General features: G+C 39.9%; 1 protein-coding gene across 1 annotated transcript; it reads left to right on the top strand.

Moving 5' to 3' along the window:
• Positions 1 to 951: 951 nt before the first annotated feature.
• On the top strand, positions 952 to 15,798 carry OVCH2 (ovochymase 2). The gene is given in 21 exon segments (XM_039384294.1): positions 952 to 1,019; positions 4,126 to 4,178; positions 4,410 to 4,505; positions 4,883 to 5,034; positions 5,685 to 5,874; positions 7,362 to 7,385; positions 8,752 to 8,842; positions 8,952 to 9,085; positions 9,538 to 9,678; positions 10,511 to 10,641; positions 11,037 to 11,130; positions 11,896 to 12,027; positions 12,442 to 12,528; positions 13,139 to 13,183; positions 13,186 to 13,318; positions 13,566 to 13,635; positions 14,203 to 14,366; positions 14,368 to 14,393; positions 14,667 to 14,818; positions 15,125 to 15,293; positions 15,724 to 15,798. Coding segments are annotated over 21 exon segments (2,175 nt in total). The 3' UTR covers positions 15,747 to 15,798.
• The last annotated feature ends 3,855 nt before the right edge of the window (positions 15,799 to 19,653 follow it).

A 19,653-nucleotide genomic window follows, 5' to 3' on the forward strand; every position in this document is an offset into this window, starting at 1 on the left:
TAAAAAACAGTATCAAAAGGCAACCTTTCAGTTTTACTGCTCCCTCTGAGTCCATACTTGAGTTAATTGGAAGTAATAAAACATAACGAAATGTGTCTCTGAGGCAAGAACACTCAGTTTTGGGGTGGGCTGTAATGGGAACACAGTGGGAGAGAGGGAGGAAATGTTAAAGGCATGAAGTCTCAGAAAGCAGTCTACATCCAGGGGAATCTGATCTGAAACCTGGGAGGATGTGGAGCAGACCTAAGTTGTGCAGGGGTGGTAGCAACTTTCCTATTTGAACTACTGAGTTATTAGGTGACTGTATATTTTAAATTGTGGTATGCTGCTAAAAGTCTTATAAAGATACTTTGCCCTTTCAGGGATTTCACACTCAAAAGGGACTTCAAAATCCCCAGAGTGTGATAAATGATGCTTTAATACTGCAGAACATTTAGCTGAGACACGTTTATTAACCAGAGCTAGACAGGAGGTTGTCACAAAGCTTGGAAAAGAACTGTAACACACACTTCCATGGGAGTTGGGGCACAACTGCCCTCTTTGGGAGCAGCCTAAACTTGGACTGGTTTAAAGCTATCATGAACCTGCAAGCACTGTGAGAACATACATCAGTTGTTTTGGATCACTTGTGAAACATCTGCCTTATTTTCAACTGTTTGTTTGTCCTCGGTATAGAAACAATCAATTGTCAGCACCGTTTTTATTAGCAGGTGGAATTAAATGAGTTCAAAATGGCATTGGCTTAAAACTTTTGTCTCTGACCTTTTCACAAATATTGGGTGGCTGAAAAATCATGGATATGAATCTTTCTGAAAAATGAATTGGTAGCGTGGTGAGAGTTGTTACTGCAAAATTTTAGTGTGCAGGCCTTTTTTACAGTGTTTACCCAAACCCAGCTGTAACCCTAAACTAGAAGACTACCTTAATTAGGATTCATGTGGGAATGTCGAGATGAAATTATACGGTTTGTCTTTGGCAAGGCAAGTGAATTTATCAGTGACCTCTGCTGGTCTAAAAAGGTACGTGAATCCCAACTGAAGGCATCACATTTTTCTTCTCTGAGATGTGACTTTATTTGTGCAGAGGGAGAGGGGGAAACGTGGTTGTGAGCTGAAGTTATTTCACGTTGTGGTTCTAGGAATTGAGAATCTTGAGGTAGTTCCCTCCCTCAGCTTTTCAATCCATTGAGCTTTGAAGTAACACAAAGGCTCTGGCTGAAAAAAGTGAATGCAAAGCTCCCCTCTCTCAATGTGTATGTGTGGGGGGTAGTGTTTTTTTAAGCATATTAAAATTGAAGTGAGTTTTGTGTTTGCACCATTCAGGATCTTTTATGTGCATCTTAATGTTGTCTTTAGTTTTGGGGAAATGGTAGGCAATAATGGGCTTATCTTGAGAATTAGGCTTGATTCTTTTGTTACATCAAACTTGGATGTAACATGAATTGAGTCACTGGAATTACAATAGTTAAAATAGTCACTGGAATGATAATAGTTAAAATTCGTGAAAAATAAGTTTGTTGGAAAATCAAAATTCCTGCACAACTATACAAACATAAATACGTTCAATCCATATCAAAACTAAATCTGCTTCCAGTTAAGAACTATTGGATTCATAAATATAATACATGAATGATAAGATTTATGAAGTTAAATATTTCAAGGCATTATATCTTGTTTAAAATATGAAATCATTAATTTTATTGAGCTAATAGGTTTTCCAGTTTTCCAGCAGTGACCCTGCAAACTGTTAGGATGTGATCAGTGACCCTTGAAAGCACAGCTCATTGCAATTAAAAAGAATTCTAAAATCAATCTACAACCAAACCCAACAAAAACCAATCCCATTTAAATCTTGTCTTTTCTACTGATCTTCTAACAGGTTAATTACTAACCAACATTTGCTGCTCATTTTACCCTCCTCACCCTCTATCCTTCACTCCTTGTTCCCTTTTCTCTTAAACTTCACGTTGTTAGTAGGTGAACACATTTTCCACCTTCCTTCCACCTCAGACAGCAGCAGCAACACAAAGCAACTTTTCTAGCAAGATTAAACCCCTCTTCCTATGTCTTGCAGTCTGACCATCTCAGTGGACCCAAAGCAGCCTGTGTTCCCCTCCCACCAGCCCTTGACTCCCTGTAAAAACACCTCAAAGCCAGACAAATAGAGCAACTCTTCTGGAAGATTCTGATCATCAGTATTATCTATATTCTTTGCTTCCTCTCAGTCTTAAACTTATTTGTATGTGTGCATGATTATTTGTTGAATAACCTCATAGCAAGGAGCAGCATTTCTACAGCACAGAGCATGCTTTGATTTACAAGCATTTTATTCTCTGAGTACACAGCAAGAGAAGGAGCATCCCAGACTGACTAGCACGGATTAGAACCATTACCTGGGGGCTAGGAACTGGCTCCACCTGCTAAAACATGGATCAGGCCATTTTGGACAGTTAGTGATTTAATGGCTTTGTTTTCCTTACTGTGAAGGTTTGGGATACAAAGCCAGCTCTGCGCTGAGATTCAGAGCAAATGTGTGGCTGGAGATCAAATCATAAGGTTTGACCTTTGCCTGTGATGAGGGCTGATGCTGGTGGTGCTGCCTGCCAAGGCTGCCAGTTTTAGGAGCAATAGCAGCCCTGTGGTGGTGCCTGTGTCTGCACAGAGGAAAAAGAAAACACTGTCAGAAGATATATAAATAGGTAGCAAAAGAGGAGAACAACAAAACCTGCACTTCTGCCTTGCCACCCCAGGTAAGGAGCAGATTGTACAGACAGTGCTCTTCTGTGCTTTTTCTGTCTGAACTCTGGCTGCTGAACCGAAAGTGTTGCCTTTCTGTCAGAAGTTTGGATTGGACTGGTAGTTTCTCCGTTTGCCAGTGGGCCAGCTGCTTCTGTTTCTCACTGCGAGTTTGGGCAGCATCACTTAATACCACAGAGATTGTTTATTCTTGGTTTTATACCATGCCATTGGATGGCACCATTCTAAAGGACAGCATTGCAGTGGGCAGTAAGAGAGCTCTACTGTACATGGGGTTTGTTTTGTGCCTGCAAAATTAAAAAATGAATCTGTGAAGGAAAGCAGCCTTCAAAGTTTTCAATTAGAACTGGAATAATGTTGGTGATGCAGGTTTCAGGAGTTGCAGAACTGGAGAACTCCACAGGACTAGTAGGAAAACCACGCTCTTAAGAAGTTCCACGTATTTGTAACAGAAAAAAACAACTGCAACTTGAAGTTTCTCAGACAGGGTTTATATTCAGTTGTTATGAAATTATATATTCAGAATAAAAGCTGGGTTTTGTTATCCTTTGATTGTCAAAGAACAATGAAAATCTAGAACTGAATAAATGCATAAATGATGGGATGTTGACTGACAATGGACTGGGGGGATTATTATTGTGAACTCCTTGGCCAAATAACAAAACACTGAGCATGCTGCCAACCAAATGATAAAATTTTGGTATGTTTCTCAGGTCCATAAAACTGGCTGAATATAAAGTGTGCAGGAAATATAAAGTGTTGCCTCTTCAAAAGCTGTAGAGGTTGTAGGGGCAAATAGCATCTGACATTTTGTTCATGTGCGTTCTACTTCCATATGTAGATCTGCCTGGGTAAGTGTTACTGGCAAAGCATACAGTGGTAAATTCATTTTATAATTTTGCCTGAAAAACGTAGTTTTACAGAGAGTTTTATTTATTTTACAGCAAAGACTTCAGTGATGGTTCACAAAAGAATCTTGCTCTGTTGAATTTGGAAAACTTATTTATGGAGCCTTATGGCTGGGTTAATGAGGAACTTCAATTAGTTGCTGTTCCCCTGCAGTGTAGCATTTGGATCTCTTTTTCCCTGTACAAACTCCTCGTGTTCTCTCACTCAGTTGTAGCATCCCAGGATGTGCCTTTCCCCCAGTGAGCTGCAGTTCCTGCTGGTGGGAATAGTCTGTCTTAGGGAGCTTTGTGCTGTGCCAGCTGCTCTTCAGGAAGGCAGGATGAAAATTCATGTAAAAATTAACTTTTTTCTAGGTACTGATGGTTCTGCTCTTAGGCAGTAACAAGCTTGGGAGTCAGTGCTGAATTAAAGAAGCTGCACTGGTCTCACCCTCTAAGTTTTTGACCTGTGAGCTCCCTAGACATGAGAGCCATGACATTCCCCTTCTGAAGCTGGATGGAGCCTTCAACTTCAGTAAGAACGTAATTATCTGTGATTTTTTTCTCCCATGAAGAAAAAGCTATTGCTCTTTGCATGCAGAGGATAAATTGTCAATACCAGACTAATTTTTCAGATTCCACAAAAGTAACAATAATTTTTGGTTTAAAAAAAAAACCAAACCCAAACCTGAAAACTTATAAAGGAAGCTTTTTCTTAATGTTCTTTCAAATACTTACCAATAAAATCCATGTCCATATGTGGCAGGTTCAACAGTTTTGCCAGCATGTCCTCCTCATCCAGGTGAAAAATTTGAAGCAGGATATGTCTGCAGTGCTTGTGGTTGGGGCTGTTTAGATGAAAGTAAGTCACTCACACTGTTCTGTGACATTCAGGTTTTTCAGTGTCTTATTTGTGAAGCTAAAACCTTGATTGCACAGGTCAGAGCCAGACCAGGAGAAACTATCAACTGGTCTAAAGAACTCTAATCTTAAAATGGGGTCTTTGCTTCTATGCCTACCCGTGAATTACCTCAAAACTGGTCACTACAAAAGGTAGATCTGAATTTCAATTTTGAAACGTGTTGGAATTTATTCAAGTAAAACTGCTTGTATACAAAAAAAATGCTTGTAACCGTAAAATATCTTGGGGCAAGTGTCCAACCAATTTTTATGGTGTATTAGCAGTGACACCAAGTTCACCTTTCAGCACTTCTTATGAACGTTTTTTAGGTGTTTCAGATGGACTGCTCCCTCAGGTCTTATCTGAAGTTGATCTACCAAGCCTAAACAGCAAAGAGTGTTGAAGAGCATTATCAACTTCAAAGAAACGCATCCAAGGTGACACTGTAATGTGTGCTGGATTTCCAGATGGAGGAAAAGATGCCTGCCAGGTCAGCTGAACAGAAGCCTTGAGTGCCTTTCGGGAGTGTTTCTCAGAAGCTGAAGGCTCTGTGTGCCAAAGTAAATAAATACAATGTAAACTGTGAGATTTGGAGTGTATTTATTTTGGTGTATGAATTCTTTCAAAAGTTCTGTATGGGGCAATGCACTTAATGACACGATCCCATTTTAATTATTGTATGAGTTGTATGACAGGTTCTTGAGAGCAATTTTGCAATGCATCCCAAGTGCAATGATGGTTAGGGCTTTCTAACCTCAGAACACTTGAAAAGTTAATTAAGTTGCAAAGATCCTGAGGACGAAAGCAGAAAGTATTGCCTTGGATTACAGGAAGGAAAGGAAGTGAGATAAAGGTTAAGTGATTGTCTCTCACTCCTTATTACATGCTCAAACACGACAGAGATACGCTCATGAGGGAACTAATCTGTCTTTTCCCCTCTTGACAATCCCGACTAAACACAATAAAAAAAGGTGTGTGTGCTTACAGCTCCTTTTAAAATGACTGTATAAAATGACTGTATATGTTGCAGGTTTGTTAGTATGGCACAAAAGAGAACTCGATAAACTTCTTAAGGCTTCTTAGTGGTACTTCTGTAAGATGTGGGTCGCGGACTTTTACACGATTGGGTTTTTCTTGCAGGGAGACTCAGGAAGGCCCCCTTTTGTGTCGATGTAAGCCTGGACTCTTGCTGGTGTGATCTTCTGGGGGATGGGATGTGCCCATGGCTGGATAAGTAATGAGAAGAAGAAACATTACAACAGGGGATCTCCTGGAATATTCACAGGCCTCAGTGCAGCGTTTTCCTGGATTCAAGAGAACATGAGTGCTGGTATTAAGTCTCCACAGTAATGTGTCTTTCACTTGTGACAACTCCTCTGTCTCATAACATTTTATTTGCTTTTGTCTTTTCAGGATATAGCACTTATATTTTTCCCCATTGTTTCCTGGCAAAACACTGTAGCATTTCACAATGCCTTTAAATGTATGATACTGATTTAGCAGTTGCCAAAACCAAATTGAAAGCATTGTAAATGTTTGCTACCCTTCCACTATACTTTACCTCCTACTTGGACCCTTTTTTTTTTTTAACTTTAAGAATGGTCCTTTTATTCACCTAGCCTGTTAGCCTGGTTTTTTGAATTATTTTTTTTTTTAAAGTGGAAATTTGCCAGTTGAAAGTGTCTGAGATTCCATATGCACCTCTTTGAAGTCACTTGTCATTTTTCTTGGCTAAAACATGTTGGATCAGACATTTGACAACATGGGGTCAAGTCATGCCCAAAAGTTTCTTTGTTTACTCTGCCCAAAAGGCCAAGTGTGCCCCCTATCACAGGAACAGTGTTACAATTAGCCATTACTTCCAAAACCATGGAGTTGGAGACAGAAATGACAGGGGTGACTTTTACTGAGAGTACTAAGAAACTGAATTAATATTTTCTTCCACTTTTGGCTATTTTTGTTAAAAGGTATTGGAGATTGTGTTAAAGCTTCCACAGAGACCTGAAAAACTGAAGGAGGGTTACTTAAGAGGTTCAGCTAGTCAATAAGAATAAAAAAAAATGGGAGGGGAAAAATAAAATTCTGTATTAGAAAACATCTCCAACTGGTGATTCAAAAAAGGAACACTCACAATGTCAGAGAAAAATGAAAAGGGTTTTGTTTCTAAAAAAAGTTTGGGGTTTCAATTTAAAAGAGAGAGATAGGGTCTTCTTTTTAAATATTTACTAACTGGCTCATTTTATTATGAGGAGAAAATAATAGGATTAGCTGTTGCAGTAATTAAAATGTGTTGGCTCCAGTGAGCAGCAGAAGTGATTCAGTAGGTAAAGAGAGAACACAATCCTCAGTTGCACTGCACTAGGGTTTGCTTGCTTACCCCTTTGTACCATCTCACTGGTGCAAAAGATGTGAACTGCAATTGTTGTCAGGCTGAATGTCTCCATATCCCCGATGTGATGGTGCCAGTTGGATTCTGCTGCTCTTCCCTGAAATGTATTTCAGGTATTTACTCAGCAAGTGTGTAGAAAACGAGTGCTGTGCTCCTCAGGCTGAGCAGTGGCCTGTCAATATGTCATTAATTCTAGCAGTGGCTACTCCAGAATTGTTTATTCCAAAGTCAGCATAGCCTTAACTTGCAATTTTGTTTTGGTTCTCAGCCCTAGTTTATTGTCTCCAGGAAGCACTAGAATTTGCCTCAGTATTAGCTGTGTAAAATTGCCATTTCACACAGATAAAAGTAAAGCCCATATTGTGGATATGAAACTGCAGTAATTTATTCTTCTTTTTCCACCCCCTTCCCTATCCTCCCCTTATTAGATCTGAAAATGAGAAGCTCCACAGGTGAGTACAGTGGGTTTTTTCAGTATCTTCTGTCTGTGTTAGAGCATAAAAAGACCCCTAAAATAGTCGGATGTATAATTTATGAAGGAAGAAATGTACAGAATCTTCGACTCATCAAAGCACTTTTAAAGGTATACTTTAAATAGATACTTTTTCATTCTGCTTCTGTAAAAAAATTACATTTGGAGGGTTGTATTTACGCATTGCTGACTTAAAAAATGAATTTTCCTTAAAACAGCTATATATATAAGGTCGTATTTTTACTGAAATGCAACTGAAATTAATGGGAAAAATGTAGAAATAGAACCTCTAGCAATGCATGAAACTTAGTGATTTTGATACTGTATAAAAAATGTACATTCTAAATAGAAAGTATGTGGTGAATTAGTAGTACTTTTGCACAGTCTGTGATGAATCTACTTGTCTATTTCTGAGAATAAAACCTAAAACCAAAAAAAGCCCCATGAAAGCCATCCCCAGATGTAACACGTTTTAAAACTGAAGGCTTATGTTGACTGTGCCCTGGTAATGTTGTTCTTGGACACTGTTCATCTAGGTACAAGTTCACATAAAAATACTAGAAACAACTCTTTTCAAGTAGATCTTAAAACTTTAATTTTAGTAATCTACAGTGAGACTTCTCAAATAACAAACACACTTGGGCACGTGGCCAGTCTGTGTAGACTTGCTGTGGCCAGGGAGAACTGGGGATTTAAGTGCTGTTTGTGTCTTTTTCAAATTTTTTACTGGGCTTCCTAGGATGCTGCAGGTAAGATAATCTTATAAGTACTTGACTCCTTAAATTTGTTTTCTTACACATAGTTGTTGATAAATGTTGCTCTTATTGTGTTACCTTGCAAAGAGAAGGAAAGGCAAGAGGAGATGATTTTTGTAATTAATTGCATTTCTAGAGAAAAGCTTCTGCTTCTTCTATTATAGTGTCTGTAACAGCAATTGTTGTACTGTTGCAAAAGTCTCCTGCTGTAACATAACTAAGAACATTATTACAAATGGGCAGCCATGAACACTTTTGTCATGTCCTGAAGTTTGCATTTTTCCTCCCTGAAAATCACTTATACTGAAATCTTCATGTAAAAAATAGTTTTGTTAAGGTAAAAAGCAAGCACTGCCATTTTTACAATAAAATGATGGCTCGTTGGCAGGGCCTTCATTTTTGCTCCCAAATTGTATAATTCCAAATAAAGGAGAGAAGACCCAGCATCAGTCTGCCAGGAGAAACAAAGTACAGCTGAGCAATCTTGAGTCTCACAATACTGTCCAGATGTTTGATCTTTTTGGTGGAACAGATGGTGGCACATGTGTTAAACCTGATTCCTTCTATTTTGTTTTAACTCTCCCAACACAGAATTTTGTAGCATTCAGGATGGCAAACTCCATGACAGGGAAGGGGAATTACATTTTCCTGGAAGTCCCAAACAGTCCTATGGAAACCACCAGTAAGCAGGCAAAACACAGCCTTTCCCCAGAAACTATTCCCCATACCACTGTAAGTTTTGGGGTTTTTTTGTTGTATTTTTGAGAATAGGAACCAATTTGTTATTCCAGATTGCGTATACAGACTCTATTTGTGCCAGAAGGGAATTACATATTGCTTTGGTTTTCCCCCTTTGATGCAGAGCCAGAAACATTCTGTGACTACGGTTCTTTATCAGTCTATTCAAAAGATGACAGTCTCGTGGGTGAGTTGTTGTCCCTTTATTCTTTGAAATAATCATAGAATCATTCTGGTTGGAAAAGACCTTTAAGATCTATAACATGTCAGAGGACTCTTGGATTCTAACAGCAAGGGCACCCAATGAGGACATGGAGGTTGGTTGTTTTACTTGCATTTTCATGATTAATAAGTTGTGACATAGGATCTAAAACAAAAGATCAAGAGTGTGGGAAGAGAAGAGATTGGAAAATGCCTGGCAAGGAAACGTGTTAGCATATGACTTTCTGGTGTCAATGATTTTCAATTTTTAATAGTGTGAATCTATTTGGGCTAATGGTTTAATAGGGAAAGTAGATGAATGAATAGGCAATTTCCTCTCCATCATAAAATTTTTATAGCTAAGCACTAGAAATGGTACATGCAGGTTTTCTCAAGTGACTAAAGACTTTAAACAGTGATGATTCTCTCATATTTCAGGGAAATTCTGTGGGGGAGATCCTCCATTACCAATTTTGTTTGGCTCCAATAGTATAAGGCTGAAATTTGTTTCTGACAATGAGGATTATGGAACAGGTTTTTCCACGACCTACAAAGCTCTTACACCAGATATTCTTCCTGGTAAGTCTAAGTTTAGTAATACACCTGTCTGCACTCTTGGGCGGTGACCTGACAAAAAAAAACAGGAGAAAATAAATCAGAGGAATCTCCTATGGTATTCCTGTGTGGATGAAGTAATGAACAAGGTGAGTGTGGCTAGGCTGCCATGTGACACTGTGGGAAAAACTAGGATGCCAGAACAAGATAGGATAGATGCTGTTGAGAGAAGTCCTCCTTTAACTTTGCATCTGCTCCACCCACTTTATACAAGATATCATTTCCTTCTCTGCTTCCAGAATGTTTTTAAAACTCAATTAATAAGATTAATCAAAGGAGCAGAATTTCCAGATGAAAGCTGCTTTGCTAGTCCTGGGATTTCATGGAGGGGCCCTGAGGGAGGCAGCTGATGCTAAAATTCGTGTCATAGAGAATTGCTTTTGGTTATGCTGTGCAGAGCAGTTCACCATCCCTAGGGAGTAGACCCTAGGGCCACCTGCTGGGTCTTAAGTTACAGACTCCTGTTGTTCCCATTTCTGCAGCTTTTCCAGCTGGTTCTTTCCTTTGCAGAGTGTGAGGGCAGAGTGTGGGGAGGAATCCCCTCTGAGGGCCTTGCCGCTTGCACAGCCCATCAGGAAGACACATCCTCTGTTTCTGCTCGTCTCCACTTTCCTCTCCAAACAAAATTGGCAAATATTCTTCAGACCTGCTCTTGTCCTGTTCTCTTCCTCAGCTGTGAGAAAGCATCACGAGTTTTTCTGGATTTTTCTTTTTTTTTTTTTTTTTTTTTTTTTTTTTGGTGAACGATTTAATAGGAAGTCACAGTGCTTCCATTTTTGTTTTCCTGGACTTTCAGATTCTGGCTGTGAGCCCTTAGCTGTCCTTTTTGAAGAAGGAGTCTTACAGAGTACACACTACCCAGAACACTACAGCAACATGGCAGACTGTCAATGGATTATTTATGCACCAGAGGACCATGGAACCAAGGTATTACATGGAACCTTCTTGTGCCTACAGGGTGGAAGTGGCATCATTGGTTTAACAAGAAATTATGCAGCTTAAGGACAAGGAAGATCAAGCAACATGAGCTTGAATAATGCTGCTGGATGCAGTTAAGAGAAATCACTTTCAGTCCCAAAAGACAGAGAGGTTTTGATTTGTCCTATAGATTATAGTAAAATAGGGTTTCCTGGTTTTGATTTTATCATGACAGATTCTTCTAGAACATGTAATGCATTATGTATCACCTGTGGGAGGTCTGAATGTCACAGAAAGCAAACCTTACAAGAATCATTCAGAATACTAATGACCCTGTTACAGATCTTTGAATTTTTTCTGTGACTTTTAAAAACAAGGTTCAGTTTTTAATTTTTTATTTAAAGCTTACCTACCAGTCCTTTGAAGTAGAAGAGAGTGAAGATTGCTCCTATGACGCAGTGACTGTGTATGAAGATGTGGGAAAAGAGGAGGAAATCAGTTTGACTTTTGATTCTTTATTTTGGGGATGACCTGTTTCTTTTATGACTTTCACTAGCCCTATTGTCCAGTCTAAAATCAAGTTCACCTCTAGAGTCTCAGGTGATATTATAGGTACTAGTCTCAGTACCTTGAAAAATACTTGCAGGTATTGCTGCCTCTGTTCCACTTACAGAGGCAAAACCACATCTAACAGAATTGTTTTTGTGTGTTTAAATTCTATAGGAAATGCAGCTCTGAATTCATTTAAATGAAGAAAAGAACATAACACAATACTTTGGTTTTATAGTGATGATCAGACACAGAAAACACCTAAGAGATCTGCTGTTCTTTACTCCAGAGCAGTGTTCCTGCCACCTGGATGAGAGGAAGGCCTGTCCCAATCAACTGATTTCAGCACTTGCTTGAACCTGGTACTTAGTTTGGCACCAGCAGAGGCTACTTCTGAAACACTGATAAGGGGAAATCAGATAATTGGTGTGTTTCACGTGTAATGGCAACCTGTGGGTGTGGGTGCTGCAATAGACTGTTGTGAAATCCTGCCAGAGATGTGCTGATGAGGTAATTACTGAGCAAGGACAGGATGTCAGTAACAACAGAACAGTCCTTCAGCCTCAGTCTCCTTATCTCTTGTATGTGGTTATTTTTCACCCTCCTTTGTGAGAGCTGGAATACACAGAATATTGCATCCCTGCTGTTGAAGGAGAGAAGGATTAAAAAGTACCAGTTAATCTGCAAAGTGAGCCTTTGCTTTCTCATCTTTAGCCAAGCCTTGTGGATTTGCCCTAGTGGCACCTGTCCTAAGCTCCTCTGCTGTAATGCTGGTTGTCTTTCACCCTGATGAAACAGAGACCTTTGGAGGATTCAGAGCCAGAGTCTCTTTTGTTCATGTAGCAGGTAATACAAGTAACTTGGGAAAATGCCCCTCTGGGGCAGCACAGAGGGCTCTTCAGTAAATCAGCTATTCAGAATTATTTTGCCCTAGGAGAGTCTCATCTAGCAAATTGTTTCAGTGGAAAAAAAAATACTGTAAACCTACTGAGGCATTAAATAAAGGCCTACTGAATGGTGAAGAAACAGTGAATCTACGCAAAATCTGAGAGATTTATTTGTGTAAGAGTGTTTTGGTGCATTTTAAATGGCACTTCACTACTATGTGAAGATGTAGTAGCACAGATCCCTAAAATAGAAATCTATTCCTTCTAATCTCTCTGCTTTATTCCTCAAAAAATTAAGGAAATAAAAGTGGTTTTATAATACAAATATGACTCAAGACAGCCTACTAACACATTTGCCATTCTCGTTTGCTAGATTTAGATACACTGAATTCAACTAGTGAAGAAGAATCTGGAGGTATGGATATGGATATGACTGAAGAAGAAATACAAGTTACAAGAGGTAAGCCAAGCTGAGTTATATTTTCTTCATGGGAATAGAGAGTAACTTTTGGACTATAAAATCTACAATTATTTAATGATTGCTGTTGTCCCAGATTTCTTCATTAAGATATTTTAAGGAAATAAAAATATGAACAGTAACACATGCTTTGGCTTTAGCAGAACTTAATTTTTCTTGTTTCCTTCATCTTGTTAAATCATGTACAGCAATGCAACGACAATTTAGCTTGTATGTCATTTTACACCTACTTCCTTTGGTGAAAATAATTGCAGAGACTACAGGGTAATTGAAAACAATAACCAGCATTTCCCCCTCCAGCACTTTATGGAGAATGGGATGAGTCCATGTTCATTGTAGGTTTGAGGCTAAAACTTTTGAAGTAGTAGCTTTCATCTTGGTGCAGCTCTTTTTTTGCTAAGACCATCTCCTCCTGCTAGTTCTAAACATTTGGATCCTTTGTAATGAGGGAGGTTGGAAGATTTAGCAAAAAAGGGTGGGGAGCGGAGGCTTGAGAAGCTATGGGGCAATCCTTAAATGGAATGTTCTTTCCTTCTCCAAATCTTAGCCTCTAAAGACTTCTTGAAACATCAGTGCTTTCTTTTTGTTTCAGATGATACTTGTGGAATGCCTTCAAATCAGCCCAGGCTCATCTTCAGCAAGGATGTGAAGAAGCTGTACCATACTTGTGGCCTTGGCAGGCCACTGTACAAATTTCAGATGAGCTTATCTGTGGAGGAGCAGTTCTTGCCAAAGAATGGGTTGCCACAGCTGCCCACTGCCTTGATTCCAAGTAAGTACACTGGGATGAACCCTTCCCTGGGAATCTCTGTAATTGGATGGTGTGTCTCTGTCCAGTGACAGTGGTTCTGTCCAGGGTGGCTGGAGCAGTTATTGTTACCAGCTCCCTACAGCTTACACTGGTACTGGATTCTTTTGCTCCACACACATGTTCTAGGAACTTAGTAGGTTTTAAGACTCACAGGTTTCAAGAATGATGTTACATCAGCCTGACAATGAACTTTTTTTTTTTCCCTTAGGGAACTATACAGAGATGGATGGATGGTGGTAACAGGACTTCATGATCTTACAGAGCAAGAGTACAGACAGGTACTATGTGTTCTGCTTAGTAATAAAATATAAATCTATCTTGCAAAATTGCTTTTAATGTAAATGCACCTCTCAGATTGTTGATGATGCAGCAATCTAACAGCTTGCATGGTGACGTTAATCTGCATTTACACAACAGCTTCTGTGTGTATCAACAAATTGTATCAACACACATCTGAGACTTCACCAGCAATGAGCTCCAAAGCTCAGTATCCTGGAGGATGTGGGAGTGAGAGGAGTGTTGTCTGTATGTTCACTAGGGACTATCAGTAAGACAGAAATAATTGAGGCACAACTTGCCACTTCACTCACACCGGACAAATGTTTTTCCAAGACATTCTTCCTAAACTTGTTGCATGGAGTTTCAGGCCTGTTCCCTGTTCCTTGTCACAGATGCATAATCGTGACTTGTTAATGTAAGAAAGCTGGTGGCTTCAGCAGCTGCTTTTAAATGTGTCCCCCTTGTGAGGCATCTTGCATATGGCCTGGAAATTTTATAAAACAAAATTACTTAAAGACTCAAATTCCCAAGTCATCCCGAAAATGTCACTGTCTTTGCTTTCCTAGAAAAGGTCAGTCAAGCAGTTTATTATACATCCAAGTTTTAATGAGGCCACTATGGACTCTGATATTGCCTTACTGCAACTGGCTGAGCCCTTGGAATTCAACCACTGCGTGCACCCCCTGTGCCTCCCTCCCAAGGAGAGGAGCAAGTCCAGCCCTCAAAGATGTCACAGGATGGAGTGCACATGAAGCAGGTATGCAGTCTTTGCCTTTTTGAAGTTTGGCTGTGTTTTAAATATTGTGTTCTATGTTGGAACATTCATTCTGCCTATACATTAGTTTCAGGAGAACATGCATGTTAAAAAGTTTTCACTGATGTAAACTCAGCTAGACATGCAGGGAAAATAGGTGGGAAGAGGGAAATCAGATGATTTAGACTGAGACCATCTGAAAAGAGCAGGAGTAAAGCTTCTTTCTGGAATCACTAATTCATGCTTCTACTGGTTTCTGACGTGTATGACTTCAAGACAGAGTAAAGGGGAAAAAACTGCAGCAGCTGGAAGTTCCCATCCATGTGGTTGATACATGTCAGAGCTATTACATAAACCTTCCCAGTAAGGTGACCCAGAGGATGATCTGTGCTGGATTCCCTTTGGAAGAAGGCAAGGACTCATGCACAGTAAGTAACACACATCAGCTTTGGGGTATGGCCAGATGGGCTCTGGAAAGGGAAGTGTAAAACCTCACAAGAAAACCTGTTTTCTTGCAAACAGGCTGTGGTGATTTACAGCAGAAGACTCCTTAGTAGCAGAATTTTAACTACTCATTTTGCAAAAAAGAGTAACTTCCCTTGAGCAAAGGTTGTTTCTTTCTCTGCCTTTTAAGAACAGAACCCCCCAAGCATGGAAGCAGCTGGGACCTCTCCTAGCTGAACTGATATTTTAAAAACAAAAATTCATAAGAAAGTTCCTTTGTCCTCATGCAGAGTGATTCTGGTGGCCCATTAGTTTGTCCTTCAGAAGACAACTCGGGATTTTACGCCTTCCACGGAATTACTTGCTGGAGCTTGAGATGTGGAAGGAAGAACTACCCAGGAGTATACACAAATGTTGGGTTTTTTCTTGACTGGATCAAGAAGAATGTTAATAGTAGTGGTATGTATGAAAAAAAAAAAGAGACGCCACAATTAAATGAATCTTTTTGCTATTGCTACATGTTTAATTCAAGGTCTTTTCCAAGGTGCCATTTTTATATTTGGGTGCCTAGCAGTTCCTGAGATCTTGGCTGTTTAAACTATCCCTAGCTGAATGCCCAGAAACAGACAAATATAAATCAGCAATAACTTCTCAAAATCTGATTTCTGCAAGACTATTATTATTCCCCTCTCTTCCTATACCCCTCTTCTTGTGTGGATGAACGTTTCCCTTACTGCGGCTTTTCTGCTCCATTTCTTGGGGTTGGGTGGGTGTAGGGAGGCATGAACTGACACGTGATGGCAGCTGAGTCCACTTTGACAAGTTTACAGCCTGCTTCTGTTGACAATCTTTGCAAAGTTTACCCTGAATTACTTTCTTCTTTTTTCAGATCTCCCCATTTTCATGGTGTGACTGTCAAAAAACCAGTTCTGATGGATCCCGTTGTAAAACACTTCCAAAGCACAAAATGTAATTGAAAAAAAAATTGGTAAGATGATATAGTTTCATAATTGATGAAGAGATTCCAAAGTAGCTGATACTTACTCTGGTGAATTTACTGCTGATTTACCTGAACTGAGACTTTGGCTTTACACATGTGTATTGGGAGAGACACAAGTGACTGGCAAGGCTTCTGACACTGTTAATCTGTCTTAGAAGGAAGGAGAGGGAAAACAAACCACATGGGCCAAGCTTGTCCTTGAATGTGGTACTGAAGATTATAAAAATACTGCAGGATATTTTTAATACAGTCCCTGTTTTAATGAATAGCACGTTGTTTAAACAGATAGAAGTGTTTGAAAAGGCAGGTGGTACAGGCCAAGGGCCTTTGGCACTATGCAAGAACTGACAGCTATCCTAATTAATCCAGACATATAATTGCAGAGGTACTGTGTAATCCACACACTGCAAAGCATTAAGCTATAAATAGCAGTTTGTTAAATGTCCCCAGGATGACAGGCTCCAAGTAGCTTTGCAGACTGTTCTGGTCACAGCCTCAGTGTTTAGAAACTAGATCAGTAGGACAGTACTGATAGCACAAGTACAATCCTCCTTTGACTCAGATAACGACTAGAAAGTAAGATACCTCATTTTGTTTCTGTTGATATTAATGGCAAAAATCTTTAGAGTTGTTTCCCATACAAGCATTTGATGCCAGTAATCCTATTTTTTTGATTATATTAGTTTAGAACTTCTGTGGGGTTTTTTTGTTTGTTTTTTTGTGGTTTTTTGTTTGTTTGTTTTTAGGTTTTGGTTTGGTTTGGTTTGGTTTTTTTTAAAGCTATAATTTTATTTTTTAGCTGGGGAAAAAAATAATCTCTGCCTTTATTCCCAAATGAGTAAGGTAAATATATTCACCACTTTCTTCTCGCAGTGTAAAGTTTGAGGCAAAACCCCACAAAATATTGAGAATGAGTTTTCTCATGAAAATACTTCATAGTGGAAGGACTATGAGCAAATTCAGATTAAGTGATTCAGATTCACAGCTGTATTACATTATCGATAGAGTATGCTTGTTCTACCTTTGATAGGCTCTCTGAAGAGATCATTGAAGGGCAATGGAGGGAAAATATCCTTTGTAATTTCTTTTTATGGAAGTCTGTTAATGTTTAGTTATAGTGGAAGTTGCCATTACTGGTTGTGTCACTTTATGTTGGGAGCAGATTTGTATAATCACTCAGTTGCTATTCTGTTTTGCTTAATAGGAACAAGATGACCTAAAATACCTATAAAGTTTTTATCTGTTCATTAATTTAACACAAGGATTTCAAATGGATATGTTCAGAAAAATAAAAAGGTGAAGGGAGATCTACAGGTGGTGTCAGCTGTGCTGATACTGAATGCAGTGGTTATATGCTGATAAATCTTATGAAAATTCCTTTCATCTATTCAGCATGCTATCTTAAAATACTGGTATTTGACTGGCTTTTTAGGGTACTTACTTTTTGCTTGACTGCTTCATGTTGACCTTCTGTGTTTCTCCTAGTATGGTTTTACAAGGAGTCTAGTTTGGCTTTTGTTTGTTGCATCTTTTTAGTCTACTGTAAGCTGCCAGTATCTCTTAGCAATAACGTGAACTTTTTTTGTGATGCAAATGAAATCTGATTAAAATAAATAAATAAGTAAAAAATTACTTTCAATGGAGCTCATGTAATGGAATTCTATTTTAGTTTTTACAGTTTGTATGGAGACCCCTTTAATTCTTTACAGTTACATGAGGCTATCCCAAACCCTACAGTCAAAAGGCAGGATACTAGTAGGCTACCCAAGTAGTGAGTTAGGCTCAAGTTCTCTGTGTGCTCAAAATCTGGTTATAAACCTTCTTCTGTTGGTATGTAAGTAAAAATATCTATATATCTAAATATTTAGAATATTTTGGACTTTTATGTCCAAAAATATCTTGTTCTGAACTTTGGTTAACATGAGAATCTGTGACCACAAGTCACCCTGGTTAGATCTGAAATGGTGTCCTGATGGTGTCCTGCTCCCTGTGCTCCTCTGCCTGGAGGAGCATGCCATGCCTTTCCTGATTCTCCTTTGGGCAGACTCTCACTGTGGGTCTGCCCAAAAGGATGTGACATTCACAGTAGTTACATAGTAGTGTACAACTACATTCTCATGGAACCTTCCAGAAGATTTCAGAAGATTCAGTTTTCTTTTTTCCCCTAGCCTTTTTTCCCTTGTACGCTACGAGGAGAAGTGGTACAAGGGCAGGGGTTTTTTTCTCATTTAGGAATCCATTTATTGTCATACATTGGGTGCACAGAGATAGTGTTATTTCTTCATCTGAAGTGACTAGTCCTGGTTCTTTGTATGCTTTCAAAAGGGTGAATTTAACAGTAACACCAGATGAACTGTGGGTGTTACCTTTGTGTAAGACAAGTTAACAAGAGGAAAGGACTAGGCTTGGTGGTTTGAAGGGGGGGGGAAGTTTTATTTTATACAGACCAAATCCCTGCCTTTGTCACAAAAGAATATAATCAACAAAAATCAAAGGAGCATTAGGAATAGTACTGGCACTGTAACACAGTCTTTGCCTGTAACAATGGCCCAGCCATAATGGCCTTTAATTAGGGTTGTACCTATTGCAGCCTTGAGGGAAGAAGTTTAGGTATGGAAAAGAAACATGCCAACTGTATCTGTGACCATTGCATCGATAGCTTTTAAGGTTGCATTGCTATTTCTTTGCTATTTTACAGGAAAGACTGTGGCAAATCGGGTCTCTGGACCAGAGTTCCTGCTTCCCTGTGTCTGCTGCTGAACGTGAATGCAATGAGAATTGAGGCAGGGGAAGGAAGAGTGGACTGGATTGTGTGGCTGTTCCTCTCCTGCAGTTCTGTGCAGAGTGGTCTGGTTGGTTGCAGTGGCCCTGTGTCCATGGTGTGCTCCATCCACTCCAACACTGCCCCAGGGCCCTCTGTTGGTGAGCTCTGCACATGGGACATGTGAAGTGCTGATAAAACACTTGGAATTCTGAAATGAGCCTGAGATTTACAAATGTGGCCAGCAGGACTAGGGAAGTGATTGTTCCCCTGTACTCAGTGCTTGGTGAGGCCACACCTTGAGTGCTCTGTCCAGTTCTGGGCTCCTCAGTTCAGGAAGGACATCGAGGTGCTGGAGCATGTCCAGAGAAGGGAACGGAGCTGATGAAGGGTCTGGAGGGTAAGTCCTGTGAGGAGTAGCTGAGAGAGTTTTTAGCCTGCAGAAAAGGAGGCTCAAGGGAGATCTTTTTGCTCTCTACAACTTCCTAAAAGGAGGCTGTAGTCCAGCGGGATTGGCCTCTTCTCCCAGGCAACTAGAGATGGGACAAGGAATTGGCCTCAATCTGCACCAAGGGAGGTTCAGGCTGGACATAGGGAAGAATTTCTTCACAGAAAGGGTGACTGATTAAACATTGGAGTGGGCTGCCCAGGGAGGTGGTGCAGTCACCGTTCCTGGAGGTGTTTAAGGGACGACTGGACGTGACATTTAGTGCCACAGTCTGACATGGTGGTGTTCGGTCATAGCTTGGACTCGATGATCACAAAACCATAGAATCAGCTGGGTTGGAAAGGACCTCTGAGATCATCAAGTCCAACCCTTGATCCAACACCGCCGTGGTTACCAGACCATGGCACCAAGTGCCACATCCAGCCTCATCTTAAAAACCTCCAGGGACAGAGAATCCACCACTTCCCTGGGCGGCCCATTCCAATGCCTGATTATTAAATCTCTGTGATCTCAGAGGTCTTTTCCAGCCTAATTGATTCTGTGATTCCGTGAAATCAGACACTGCACACACTGTAATTGGGCTCCCGGGGCAGCCGGGCCGAGCGCGGAG

Source organism: Pipra filicauda, unplaced genomic scaffold (assembly GCF_003945595.2).
Source record: "Pipra filicauda isolate LSUMZ 115617 unplaced genomic scaffold, ASM394559v2 scaffold345_size814242_pilon, whole genome shotgun sequence".
Classification (NCBI taxonomy): domain Eukaryota; kingdom Metazoa; phylum Chordata; class Aves; order Passeriformes; family Pipridae; genus Pipra; species Pipra filicauda.